General features: G+C 43.9%; 1 protein-coding gene across 6 annotated transcripts in view; it reads right to left on the bottom strand.

Annotated features, from left to right (window-relative positions):
* Positions 1-15,055, bottom strand: part of LOC138637573 (gamma-aminobutyric acid receptor subunit rho-1) — a 236,329-nt gene that overhangs the window by 40,015 nt on the left and 181,259 nt on the right. For all 6 annotated transcript variants that reach the window (XM_069726370.1, XM_069726371.1, XM_069726373.1 and 3 more), the window contains one exon: positions 7,653-7,720. In XM_069726370.1, the coding sequence (XP_069582471.1) occupies positions 7,653-7,720 (68 nt within the window). The remainder of the gene's footprint in view (positions 1-7,652; positions 7,721-15,055) is intronic.

Here is a 15,055-nt window from a genome sequence, read left to right as displayed (position 1 = left end):
GACTGACTCAAATTATTTTTAAAATGTATTTTCTTTAGTTATTACATTTTAAATACAATAAGTATGTAATATACAGGAGGAAGAAAATAGGAAATTATGCAAGTATTAACCGTCTTCATGAATATAAAATATGGTATAGCTATTAAAAAAGCTGTTATCTTAAGCTATTAGAGGAATCAGGTATAGATTCCCTTGACATTTCACAGTGGGTGAAATTCAACACCGTGAAAGTTTCGAAGAACAAAGAAGAGAGGAAAGATAAGAAGAAGGAAAGAGAAAGAATGGGAAAAAGAGAGGGAAGTGTGGGGGGGGTTAAGATTGGGAGAAAAGGGAGGAAGGGATATGGGATCCCATAACTGCAAGCTCAACTTTCCCCAGCAAGCGTCTGATATTCTGCAGAGAATCAGAATTCCATCCATTAATACCATGTCTTATTAAATAGTCAGAGATTAATCTTTTTTGAAAAGCAGAGGAGTTCAGGCTCTTGCTCTTGCAATTAAATGATTTAATATGGAGTATCTATATAGTCTTAGAGGGATATTGCAGTGATAGAGAAGGACAAAAGCTGGGTTTACATCAGATGTAAGGTCTGTAATCTTACGTATAACCAGTTACACTTTTTCCCCCAAAAAAAGGGTAAGAAGTCTGCAGGACCAAAAAATATGTAATAAGTCACCGTCTTCAGCTCCATATCTCCAACACATGGGGTTCACTTCTGGAAAGATAGACTGTAAGCGGGTTAGGACTCTATACCACCGAGACAGCGGTTTATAACCGGCTTCATGGAAGGAATACACTTCCACTGCTCCCTTGAGAGGCTAAGTTCCAAGTCACTTTCCCATTGAGTTTAAAAGTAGGGGGCAGGTTGTTCTGGTTGGTCGATTACCAAGGAATATGAAAAAGATAGAATATGTCTTAAAAGACCGGTAACTGAGCAAGTGGTTTCAAGGGGTGTCTTGAAGCTATTATAGAGAGATCTGGGATAGATTGATTGGAAAAATGGGTAAATTGACCAACTCTCCAATCTCCCAGGGAAGACGTAGTGGAAATCTCGAGAAGGTGTTCCTTTGAAGGCCAATTATGTCTGTCCCTGAAGTGGGATATTCTGAAGTAGCCACTGTTTAACCAAGAACAATACATAGAATCATCTAAACCCAGGGGGAAAAGCTGATTACCCAAGAAAGGATACATAGAGATTTGTGGTATAAATTAGGAGCGAATAACAGGGTTGGCAATTTGGGACAACATGCAAGGGTAGCCCCAATCATGGGGTGTGCTTTAAGTGATTTATCAGGAGTCAAGTCCAGGCAAGGTGCAGCTTTAAGAGGGATTTTTGTAAAGCTTTGTGCAAGCCCTACCCATGCTTTTTCATTACCGTTCCGGCACCAGTCCAAGACTCTAGAGAGGAGGGAAGCAATGTAGAGAGCTGAAATATGTCAGTTATACCTCCTGAAGACTTAGAGCTGTATAATATGGCTCTTCTGATTTTCAGCATCAGTAGACAAAAGCATAAGAGGCTGAGACTTTATTCTTGCTCTGTATATGAAGATTAGTGCTGTAGTTGTGTTGTCCCTGCCCGCTCTACCTCTCATGAACCCTGCCTGATCTGGATGGATGATTTTTGCTAAAAGTCTGGACCTGATCATTTTTGCAAATAGTTTGATATCTACATTAAAGAAACACTCTCATCAAAATTGTTATCCTCTTAACCCCTTCATGACCCAGCCTATTTAGACCTTAATGACCTGGCCATTTTTTGCAATTCTGACTAGTGTCCCTTTATGAGGTAATAACTCAGGAACGCTTCAACGGATCCTAGCTATTCTGAGACTGTTTTTTTTGTGATATATTGGGCTTCATGTTAGTAGTATATTTAGGTTGATAATTTTTGCATTTATTTGTGAAAAAAATCGGAAATTTGGCGAAAATTTTGAAAATTTCGCAATTTTCAAATTTTGAATTTTTATTCTGTCAAACCAGAGAGTTATGTGACACAAAATAGTTAATAACATTACCTACATGTCTACTTTACATCAGCACAATTTTGGAAACAAACTTTTTTTTACTAGGAAGTTATAAGGGTTAACATTTGACCAGCGATTTCTCATTTTTACAACAAATTTGCAAAGCAATTTTTTTAGGGACCACGTCACATTTGAAGTCAGTTTGAGGAATCTATATGGCTGAAAATACCCAAAAGTGACAACATTCTAAAAACTGCACCCCTCAAGGTGCTCAAAACCACATGCAAGAAGTTTATTAACCCTTCAGGTGCTTCACAGCAGCAGAAGCAACATGGAAGGAAAAAACGAACATTTCACTTTTTAGTCACAAAAATGATCTTTTAGCAACAATTTTTTTATTTTCCCAATGGTAAAAGGAGAAACTGGACCCTGAAAGTTATTGTACAATTTGTCCTGAGTACACAGATACCCTATATGTGGGGGGGAACCACTGTTTGGGCGCATGACAGGGCTCGGAAGGGAAGGAGCGCCATTTGACTTTTTAAATGAAAAATTTGCTCCAATATTTAGCGGACACCATGTCGCGTTTGGAGAGCCCGTGTGCCTAAATAATGGAGCTCCCCTACAAGTGACCCCATTTTGGAAACTAGACCCCCCAATGAGCTTATCTAGATGCATAGTGAGCACTTTGAACCCCCAGGTGCTTCACAAATTGATCCATAAAAATGAAAATACATGTTTTTTCACAAAAAAAATTTGAGCCTCAATTTTTTCATTTTCACATAGGCAACAGGATAAAATGGATCATAAAATGTGTTGGGCAATTTCTCCTAAGTACACTGATACCTCACATGTGGGGGTAAACCACTGTTTGGGCACATGGCAAGGCTCGGAAGGGAAGTAGCGCCATTTGACTTTTGAAAGAAATATTAGCTCCAATTGTTAGCAGACACCATGTCGCGTTTGGAGAGCCCCTGTGTGCCTAAACATTGGAGCTCCCCCACATATGACCCCATTTTGGAAACTAGACCCCCAAGGAACTTATCTAGATGCATAGTGAGCACTTTGAACCCCCAGGTGCTTCACAAATTGATCCATAAAAATGAAAAAAGTTCTTGGAAACTAGACCTCCCAAGGAACTAATCTAGATGTGCGATGAGCATTTTGATACCCCAAGTGCTTCACAGAAGTTTATAACACAGAGCCGTAAAAATGAAAAATCATTTTTCTTTCCTCAAAAATTATTTTTTAGCCCGCAATTTTTTATTTTCATAAGGGTAACAGGAGAAATTGGACCTCAAAAGTTGTTGTCCAGTTTGTCCTGAGTACGCTGGCACCCCATATGTGGGGATAAACCACTAGTTGGGCACACATCAGGGCTCGGAAGGGAAGTAGTGACGTTTTGGAATGCAGACTTTGATGGAATGGTCTGTGGGCGTCATATTACGTTTGCAGAGCCCCTGATGTGCCTAAACAGTAGAAACCCCCACAAGTTACCCCATATAGGAAACTAGACACCCCAAGGAACTTATCTAGATGTGTGGTGAGCACTTTGAACCCCCAAGTGCTTCACAGAAATTTATAACGCAGAGCTTTTAGCCCCCATTTTGTTATTTTCCCAAGGGTAACAGGAGAAATTAGACCCCCACAGTTGTTGTGCAATTTTTCCTGAGTACGCTTATGCCCCATATGTTTGGGTAAACCACTGTTTGGGTGCACTTCTGGGCTCGGAAGGGAGCACCATTTTACTTTTTGAACACAAGATTGGCTGGAATCAATGGTGGCGCCATGTCGCATTTGGAGACCCCTGATCTGCCTAAACAGTGGAAACCCCTCAATTCTAACTCCAACACTAACCCCAATACACCCCTACCCTAATCCCAACTCTAGCCATAACCCTAATCACATCTCTAACCCCAACACACCCCTAACCTCAACCCTAACTCCAACACACCCCTAATCCCAACACACCCCTAACCCTAATCCCAACCCTAACCATAACCCTAACCAAAAGCCTAACCCCAACACACCCCTAACCCTAATCTTAACCCTATTTCCAACCCTAACCATAATTCCAACCCTAACCCTAAGGCTATGTGTCCACGTTGCTGATTCGTGTGAGGATTTTTCCGCACAGTTTTTGAAAAATCCGCAGGTAAAACACAGTGCGTTTTACCTGCAGATTTACTGTGGATTTTCAGTGTTTTTTGTGCGGATTTCACCTGCGGATTCCTATTGAGGAACAGGTGTAAAATTCTATGTAATCCGCACAAAGAATTGACATGCTGTGGAAAATACAACACAGTGTTTCCGCGCGGTATTTTCTGCACCATGAAAACTGCTACGAATCCGCATCGGCCAATCCGCTGCAGATCCGCAGCCAAATCTGCACCGTGTGCACATAGCCTAATTCTAACCCTAACCCTAATTGCAACACTAACCCTAGTTCTAACCCTAGTTCTAACCCTAACCCTAGTTCTAACCCTAGTACTAACCCTAACCCTAGTTCTAACCCTAGTTCTAACCCTAACCCTAGTTCTAACCCTAATCCTAGTTCTAACCCTAACCCTAGTTCTAATCCTAACGGAAAAATAAAAGTAAACATATTTTCTTTATTGTATTATTGTCCCTACCTATGGGGGTGATAAAGGGGGGGTTTGTTTATTATTTTTCTATTTTGATCGCTGCGATAGAACCTATCACAGCGATCAAAATGTACCTGGAATGAATCTGCCGGCCGGGAGATTCGGCGGGCGCACTGCGCATGCGCCCGCCATTTTGGAAGATGGTGGCGCCCATGCAGAAGACGGACGGACACTGGGAGGGACACCGGAGGTCGGTAAGTATGCGGGGGTGGGATTGGGCTGCGGGGGGAGCGGACAGGAGGATGGAGGAGAGAACAGTACGGGGGCGGTGGATCGGTGGCGGTGGCAGATCGCGGTCTCCAGCCATTGCCGATGATATTGCAGCATCGGCCATGGCTGGATTGTAATATTTCACCAGTTTTCATTGGTGAAATATTACGATTGCTCTGACTGAAGTGAAACGTCACTTTCAACAGGCAATGAGAGCGATCGTAGCCAAGGGGGGGCGAAGCCACCCCCCTGGGCTGAAGTACCACTCCCCCTGCCCCTGCAGGTCAGGTGAAATTACAGTTAACTCTTTCACCCGGCCTGCAGGGACGCGATCATTCTGTGACACAGCATATGCGTCACAGGTCGGATTGGCACCGACTTTCATGACGCATACGCTGTGTAACAGGTCGGGAAGTGATTAATATAATGCAATCATCATATTATATAACACTCCGTAATTACAATCTCTCATTTTGCCTTACTACCCAGCTAATCCTTCTGTTTTCCATTAGGTCTATGACATCACATGATTAAAAACTGAGTAGCTTATTCTTGCTATGTAGAAACAGGAGGTCAATTTTCCCTGCATGAGTCATGAGTCACTGAAAAAATCTCTGGCAGGAGGGAGGAGTGAGCAACCGGGTCAGGAGCTTAACAGGGGGATGATAAATGCAGGTACAAAAGACCCTGTTTTTACATAGAGTAGGGAAAAGGAAAAAAATTAAATGGATGGAAAGGCAAAATGTGCAATTGTAAGTACACAGTGATATTATGATGACTGCAATATATTAAGAGGCTAAAAACTTTGATGGGAGTGCTTCTTTAAGGACTGAGAAAAGTCTATAGCTTGTACATTGAGATGGATCCTTGCGCTCCATATGAATAAAAGATATATGAGCTTGTAAGGAACCCCCTGGAGAAAAAGAACTCTTAGTCTACGTTCACATTAGCGTCGCGTCGCCGTTGCGTCGGCGACGCAGCGGCGACGCACGGAAAAACGCGCGCAAACGCGCGCAAAAACGCGCGCGTTTTGCGACGCGTGCGTCGTTTTTTGCCGAAATCGGACGCAAGAAAAATGCAACTTGTAGCGTTTTCTTGCGTCCGACGCTAGCGTCTAAAACGACGCACGTGTCGGAAAACGCGTGCAAAAAGACGCACGCGTCCCCTATGTTAAACATAGGGGCGCGTCGCCGCTGCGTCGCCGACGCAACAGCGACGCACATTAGCGTAACGCTAATGTGAACGTAGCCTTAGATATCACTTTGAAATTAGAAATAAGGTAAGGTGAAAGAGAATCAAAATACTGTTCATAATCCTGTAAGAGAAATGGTCCAGACTGGGGCTTTCCCTGATTTTGACTCTTTTATGGCTGCCCGTAGTTTTCCCCTCAGAAAACGGTAACTTGAGAATTTCCTCATCATCTTCTGATAAAAATGATAAACCAGATTCATTTATATAGGCATGAATGTGAGACTTAATGTCTGCTTTTTGTGTTTCAGGGTTAGTTGGGTCCACTGAGTATAAGGAAGGTTAAAAACTTTTAAACGTGTCAAGAATGTCACGTAAAAGGTGCTTGCTTGGCTTTGAGTGGTCTAAGATGGTTGGACCATAAGTGTTAGTATTCTCTACTCTTAGAGCCCTAGCTAGTCATGTACCACTTTTATTGCCATGTTCGTAATAATGGCGTCAGCATTTAGATGAATTGCACACCCCTGTCTAAATATAGATGAAATGAGTGAGAAGACAATTCGACCACATGCAAAATACACCCGACATAAGTAATCTAACCAATGAACAGCTGGATAAATAATAACATATATCAATACAATCAGTATCAAATAGCCTTATGCGTTATACATGGTAAATACATACAAGCATGTAGTGTTCAAAGATGCAAAGCATTAGCACTGGGCATCCCCACAGGTAGTAGAAAAACCCAAATGCATCGGACAGAGCTGATGCCGAAAGTGCCCCGAACTAATGGATTTAGGACATTTTAAATGTCAAAATGGATCAAGAATAGTACCAATCAGAACTGCAAACAGAAAAAGTCATGTGGAACAATAAGCAAACCCGGCAGTCAAGGCAACAGGCGGCCATATACCATGCAGATTTGCATGGAAGCAGGGGCTCATATGTAAGACCCAGAGTGAGGGAATAAGGTCGGAGGGTATAAAGAGATAGGGGTGTGGGCTAAGCCCCACATGTATCACTGCGGTTCAGCTTCATCAGGGTGTTTAATCATGTTTCTGCTTTTGTGTCAATAAAGTGGTCTTTTTCTACGGTTCATTGTCCTGTTTTCCATGCATCTGGCAGCACCCTTTTTCAATTTTTTCCCCATCATCTAGTGTTGCCCCCTATTTCTGCTTTTGCCCAGCATTTAGATGAATTGTCTTTCGCTTTATGTAAAAGTAATGAACAAAGTGACTGTCATTTTTATATAAAGGAATTCCTTATTTTATCAGTAGGAGATTATTCACTCAGCCAATCAGTAATAATTTTTGCCTTGTGACATGGTGCCCATCATGCTGGAAAAAGCATTGATCATCACCTGGACCATTGGGAGAAGATGCTCTTGGAGGATGTCCAGATCCCATTCTTTATTCATGGAAACGTTCTTAGGAAAATTATGAGTGAGTTTCAAAACTTTTGGCCACGACTGTACATGCTTAATCAAAATGAAAAAATATATAGCCCCATTGAGAGCCAAAACACTGGCTAAAGCGCAATTGATATTTTGTAATTAAATGTTACTTAATTAGTAATTAGACAGTAATATTTGTATCTTTCATAAATACGTCAAAATGATGACTATGAACAAAGTTATACTTACCATGTCCACTTCAGAAATACTGTCTAAGCTTTCCACTTGTACATCTACCCCAACAGGAATTGCTGGTCCTTCAATTACAAAAGAGTGAGCAACATTAAAAAAAATAATTTGGAAAAATATAAAATACCTTAAAGTAAGGACTCATACACACTTGAGTTTTTCTTGCACGAGTTCTATCCATGTTTTTCACTGATAAAACTCATATATATAGTCTATGGACTGTTCACATGTCCATGTATTAATTGTGAGGGCCTTTCAAAAAGTTGTCACAGAATAGATCAGTCAGATATAATATAACATAAAACGTGTCATGGGCATTTCTAAAAGATATTCTTTGTAAAATAATTAAGACAATTTATGGATTTCCACAGGTTACTTTGATTTTACATATGCTTTTGTAGTTATGAAATAGTCATGCATTAAAGATAATGTTGTGTCACACTAATAAGTCCTGGTCATATAACTTTTAACCTAGTGGTGCAGGGGTTGTCCAACTAAAAAAAAATACAACAAGAAGAGATGGGTAAAAAATAATAAAATTATACACTGCTCAAAAAAAATAAAGGGAACACTAAAATCCCACATCCTAGATATCACTGAATTAAATATTCCAGTTGTAAATCTTTATTCATTACATAGTGGAATGTGTTGAGAACAATAGAACCTAAACATAAATCACAACTAATATCCCACGGAGATCTGGAGTTGGAATGATGCTCAAAATCAAAGTGGAAAATGAAGTTACAGGCTGATCCAACTTCAGTGGAAATGCCACAAGACAAAGAGGTGATGCTCAGTAGTGTGTGTGGCCTCCACGTTCCTATATGACCTCCCTACAATGCCTGGGCATGCTCCTGATGAGGCGGCGGATGGTCTCCTGAGGGATCTCCTCCCAGATCTGGACTAAAGCATCTGCCAACTCCTGGACAGTCTGTGGTGCAACGTGATGTTGGTGGATGGTGGAGACATGATGTCTCAGATGTGTTCAATTGGATTCAGGTCTGGGGAACAGGCGGGCCAGTCCATAGCTTCAATGCCTTCATCTTGCAGTAACTGCTGACACACTACAGCTACATGAGGTCTGGAATTGTCCTGCATTAGGAGGAACCCAGGGCCAACCGCACAAAGGGTCTGAGGATCTCATCTCGGTACCTATTGGCAGTCAGGCTACCTCTGGCGAGCACATGGAGGGCTGTGCGGCCCTCTAAAGAAATGTCACCCCACACCATAACTGACCCACTGCCAAACCGGTCATGCTGAAGGATGTTGCAGGCAACAGATCGCTCACCACAGCGTCTCCAGACTCTGTCACGTCTGTCGCATCTGTCACATGTGCTCAGTGTAAACCTGCTTTCATCTGTGAAGAGCACAGGGCGCCAGTGGTGAATTTGCCAATTCTGGTGTTCTGTGGCAAATGCCAAGCGTCCTGCATGGTGTTGGGATGTGAACACAACCCCCATCTGTGGATGTCGGGCACTCAGACTGTTGTGAATTCTGTGGCTGAGTTCACTTCTGTGGTCACAAGTGGTATTGCAGTCTCTGGGCTTCCTCCCTCAGGTGTTTTGGTGAGCTCGTTGGCTGCCTTGCTATTTAGCTCCACCTGAGTCTGTCTTCCTTGCTCCTTGTCAATGTTCCAGTGTTGGATCTGAGCTACTGCATCTTTCCTTGGGCCTGCTGCTCTGCTAGATAAGTGCTTCTAGTTTGTTTTCTGTTTTTTTCTGTCCAGCTTGCTATTGTCTTTTGCTGGAAGCTCTGAGAAGCAGAGGGGTGCACCGCCGTGCTGTTAGTTCGGCACGGTGGGTCTTTTTGCCCCTTTGCGTGGTTTTCGTTTTAGGGTTTTTTGTAGACTGCATAGTTCTCTTTGCTATCCTCGCTCTGTCTAGAATATCGGGCCTCACTTTGCTGAATCTATTTCATTCCTACGTTTGTCTTTTCATCTTGCTAACAGTCATTATATGTGGGGGGCTGCCTATTCCTTTGGGGTATTTCTCTGAGGTAAGTCAGGCTTGTATTTCTATCTTCAGGCTAGTCAGCTCCTCAGGCAGTGCCGAGTTGCATAGGTAGTTGTTAGGCGCAATCCACTGCTGCTTATAGTTGTGTGAGGATAGATCAGGTACTGCAGTCTACAGAGATTCCACGTCTCAGAGCTCGTCCTATTGTTTTTGGTTATTGCCAGATCTCTGTATGTGCGCTGATTACTGCACGCTGTGTTGCCTGATTGCCAGCCATAACAGTACAAGGAGCCACACCAATGATTCCCAATAGAGGGAAAGAAGAAATCCTGACATCATTTTTTTTTTTCTTAGCTCTGTCTTCAGTCTTTTTTTTCCCCTAGACATTAGAGTGCTTCAGGACACAGCTGTGGACATGGATATTCAGGCTCTGTGCTCCTCAATGGATAATCTCGTTGTAAATGTACAAAAGATTCAAGATACTATTGATCAGAAATCGATGCTAGAACCAAGAATTCCGATTCCTGATTTGTTTTTTGGTGACAGAACTAAGTTCCTGAGCTTCAGAAATAATTGTAAGCTATTTTTGGCCTTGAAACCTCATTCTTCTGGTAATCCTATTCAACAGGTTTTGATTATTATTTCTTTTTTGCGCGGCGACCCACAGGACTGGGCGTTTTCTCTTGCACCAGGAGATTCTGCATTGAGTAATGTTGATGCATTTTTCCTGGCGCTCGGATTGCTTTACGATGAGCCTAATTCAGTGGATCAGGCTGAGCAAAATCTGCTGGCTTTATGCCAGGGTCAGGATGATGTAGAAGTATATTGTCAGAAATTTAGGAAATGGTCAGTACTCACTCTGTGGAATGAATCAGCACTAGCGGCTTTGTTCAGAAAGGGTCTCTCTGAAGCTCTTAAGGATGTAATGGTGGGATTTCCTATGCCTGCTGGTTTGAATGAGTCTATCTCCTTGGCCATTCAGATCGGTCGTCGCTTGCGCGAGCGTAAATCTGTGCACCATCTGGCGGTACTGCCTGAGAGTAAACCTGAGCCTATGCAGTGCGACAGGACTATGACTAAAGTAGAACGGCAAGAACACAGACGTCTGAACAGACTGTGTTTCTATTGTGGTGATTCTACTCATGCTATTTCTAATTGTCCTAAACGCACTAGGCGGTTCGATAGCTCTGCCGTTATTGGTACTGTACAGTCCAAATTCCTTTTGTCCATTACCTTAATGTGCTCTTTGTCATCGTATTCTGTCATGGCGTTTGTGGATTCAGGCGCTGCCCTGAATCTGATGGATTTGGATTATGCTAAACGTTGTGGATTTTTCTTGGAGCCTTTGCGGTGTCCTATTCCGTTGAGAGGAATTGATGCTACACCTTTGGCCAAGAATAAGCCTCAGTACTGGGCCCAGCTGACCATGTGCATGGCTCCTGCACATCAGGAAGTTATTCGCTTTCTGGTACTGCATAATTTGCATGATGTGGTCGTGTTGGGGTTGCCATGGCTACAAACCCATAATCCAGTATTGGATTGGAACTCTATGTCGGTAACCAGCTGGGGTTGTCAGGGAGTACATGGTGATGTTCCATTTTTGTTTATTTCGTCATCCATTCCTTCTGACATCCCAGAGTTCTTGTCGGACTTTCAGGATGTATTTGAAGAGTCCAAGTCTGATGCCCTACCTCCGCATAGGAATTGTGATTGTGCTATCGATTTGATTCCTGGTAGTAAATTCCCTAAGGGTCGTTTATTTAATTTGTCCGTACCTGAACACACCGCTATGCGCAGTTATGTGAAGGAGTCCCTGGAGAAGGGACATATTCGCCCATCGTCGTCACCATTGGGAGCAGGGTTCTTTTTTGTAGCCAAGAAGGATGGTTCGCTAAGACCGTGTATTGATTACCGCCTTCTTAATAAGATCACTGTTAAGTTTCAGTATCCCTTGCCATTGATTTCTGACTTGTTTGCTCGGATTAAGGGGGCTAGTTGGTTTACTAAGATTGATCTTCGTGGTGCGTATAATCTGGTGAGAATCAGGCAGGGAGATGAATGGAAAACGGCATTTAATACGCCCGAGGGTCATTTTGAGTATCTGGTGATGCCGTTCGGACTTGCCAATGCTCCATCTGTTTTTCAGTCTTTTATGCATGACATTTTCCGTGAGTATCTGGATAAATTCTTGATTGTTTACTTGGATGACATTTTGATCTTCTCAGATGATTGGGAGTCTCATGTGAAGCAAGTCAGAATGGTTTTCCAGGTACTGCGTGCTAATTCCTTGTTCGTGAAGGGATCAAAGTGTCTCTTCGGTGTGCAGAAAGTTTCATTTTTGGGGTTCATCTTTTCCCCTTCTACTATCGAGATGGATCCGGTTAAGGTTCAGGCCATCCAGGATTGGACTCAGCCGACATCTCTAAAAAGTCTGCAGAAATTCCTGGGCTTTGCTAATTTTTATCGTCGCTTCATCTGTAATTTTTCTAGCATTGCCAGACCATTGACCGATTTGACCAAGAAGGGTGCTGATTTGGTTAATTGGTCTTCTGCTGCCGTGGAAGCTTTTCAGGAGTTGAAGCGTCGTTTTTGCTGTGCCCCTGTGTTGTGTCAACCTGATGTTTCTCTTCCGTTCCAGGTCGAGGTTGATGCTTCTGAGATTGGTGCAGGGGCGGTTTTGTCACAGAGAGGTTCTGGTTGCTCAGTGTTCAAACCATGTGCTTTCTTTTCCAGGAAATTTTCTGCTGCTGAGCGTAATTATGATGTGGGCAACCGAGAGTTGCTGGCCATGAAGTGGGCATTCGAGGAGTGGCGTCATTGGCTTGAGGGTGCTAAGCATCGCGTGGTGGTATTGACTGATCATAAGAACTTGACTTATCTCGAGTCTGCCAAGCGCTTGAATCCTAGACAGGCCCGTTGGTCGTTATTTTTTGCTCGTTTTGATTTTGTGATTTCATACCTTCCGGGCTCTAAAAATGTGAAGGCGGATGCTCTGTCTAGGAGTTTTGTGCCCGACTCTCCGGGGTTATCTGAGCCGGCGAGTATCCTCAAGGAAGGAGTCATTGTGTCTGCCATCTCCCCTGATTTGCGGAGAGTGTTGCAGAAATTTCAGGCTAATAAACCTGATCGTTGTCCGGCCGAGAAACTGTTCGTCCCTGATAGGTGGACTAGTAAAGTTATCTCTGAACTTCATTGTTCGGTGCTGGCCGGTCATCCAGGAATCTTTGGTACCAGGGAGTTGGTTGCTAGATCCTTCTGGTGGCCATCTCTGTCACGGGATGTGCGTGCTTTTGTGCAGTCCTGTGGAATTTGTGCTAGGGCTAAGCCTTGCTGTTCACGTGCCAGTGGGTTGCTTTTGCCCTTGCCGGTCCCGAAGAGGCCTTGGACACATATTTCGATGGATTTCATTTCTGACCTTCCCGTTTCTCAAAAAATGTCGGTCATTTGGGTGGTCTGTGATCGCTTTTCTAAAATGGTCCATCTGGTGCCCTTGGTTAAATTGCCTTCCTCCTCTGATTTGGTGCCTTTGTTCTTCCAGCATGTGGTTCGTTTACATGGCATTCCTGAGAATATTGTTTCTGACAGAGGTTCCCAGTTTGTCTCGAGGTTCTGGCGAGCCTTTTGTGGTAGGATGGGCATTGACCTATCTTTCTCCTCGGCCTTCCATCCTCAGACTAATGGCCAGACCGAACGAACCAATCAGACCTTGGAAACATATCTGAGATGTTTTGTTTCTGCTGACCAGGATGATTGGGTGTCATTTTTGCCGTTGGCTGAGTTCGCCCTTAATAATCGGGCCAGCTCGGCTACCTTGGTCTCTCCATTTTTCTGCAATTCTGGGTTCCATCCTCGTTTCTCTTCAGGACAGGTTGAGTCTTCGGACTGTCCTGGTGTGGATTCTGTGGTGGACAGGTTGCAGCAGATCTGGACTCAGGTAGTGGACAATTTGACCTTGTCCCAGGAGAAGGCTCAGCTTTTCGCTAATCGCAGACGCCGTGTGGGACCCCGACTTCGTGTTGGGGATTTGGTTTGGTTATCTTCTCGTCATATTCCTATGAAGGTTTCCTCTCCTAAATTTAAACCTCGTTTTATTGGTCCGTATAGGATTTCTGAGATTCTCAATCCGGTGTCTTTTCGTCTGACCCTCCCAGACTCTTTTTCCATACATAATGTATTCCATAGGTCGTTGTTGAGGAGATACGTGGCACCTGTGGTTCCATCTGTGGAGCCTCCTGCCCCTATTTTGGTGGAGGGGGAATTGGAGTATATTGTGGAGAAGATTTTGGATTCTCGTGTCTCTAGACGGAAACTCCAGTATCTGGTCAAATGGAAGGGTTATGCTCAGGAAGATAATTCCTGGGTTTTTGCCTCTGATGTCCATGCCCCAGATCTTGTTCGTGCCTTTCATGTGGCTCATCCTGGTCGGCCTGGGGGTTCTGGTGAGGGTTCGGTGACCCCTCCTCAAGGGGGGGGTACTGTTGTGAATTCTGTGGCTGAGTTCACTTCTGTGGTCACAAGTGGTATTGCAGTCTCTGGGCTTCCTCCCTCAGGTGTTTTGGTGAGCTCGTTGGCTGCCTTGCTATTTAGCTCCACCTGAGTCTGTCTTCCTTGCTCCTTGTCAATGTTCCAGTGTTGGATCTGAGCTACTGCATCTTTCCTTGGGCCTGCTGCTCTGCTAGATAAGTGCTTCTAGTTTGTTTTCTGTTTTTTTCTGTCCAGCTTGCTATTGTCTTTTGCTGGAAGCTCTGAGAAGCAGAGGGGTGCACCGCCGTGCTGTTAGTTCGGCACGGTGGGTCTTTTTGCCCCTTTGCGTGGTTTTCGTTTTAGGGTTTTTTGTAGACTGCATAGTTCTCTTTGCTATCCTCGCTCTGTCTAGAATATCGGGCCTCACTTTGCTGAATCTATTTCATTCCTACGTTTGTCTTTTCATCTTGCTAACAGTCATTATATGTGGGGGGCTGCCTATTCCTTTGGGGTATTTCTCTGAGGTAAGTCAGGCTTGTATTTCTATCTTCAGGCTAGTCAGCTCCTCAGGCAGTGCCGAGTTGCATAGGTAGTTGTTAGGCGCAATCCACTGCTGCTTATAGTTGTGTGAGGATAGATCAGGTACTGCAGTCTACAGAGATTCCACGTCTCAGAGCTCGTCCTATTGTTTTTGGTTATTGCCAGATCTCTGTATGTGCGCTGATTACTGCACGCTGTGTTGCCTGATTGCCAGCCATAACATCAGACCATCCTCATGGAGTCTGTTTCTAACCGTTTGTGCAGACACATGCACATTTGTGGCCTGCTGGAGGTCATTTTGCAGGGCTCTGGCAGTGCTCCTCCTGTTCCTCCTTGCACAAAGGGCTGAAGTAGCAGTCCTGCTGCTGGGTTGTTGCCCTCCTACGGACCCCTCCACATCTCCTGGTGTACTGGCCTGTCTCCTGGTAGCGCCTCCAGCCTCTGGAC

The sequence above is a fragment of the Ranitomeya imitator genome, chromosome 5 (genome assembly GCF_032444005.1).
Source record: "Ranitomeya imitator isolate aRanImi1 chromosome 5, aRanImi1.pri, whole genome shotgun sequence".
Classification (NCBI taxonomy): domain Eukaryota; kingdom Metazoa; phylum Chordata; class Amphibia; order Anura; family Dendrobatidae; genus Ranitomeya; species Ranitomeya imitator.
The sequence above is the reverse complement of the archived record's forward strand: the minus strand, read 5'-3'. Positions and strand labels throughout refer to the sequence as shown.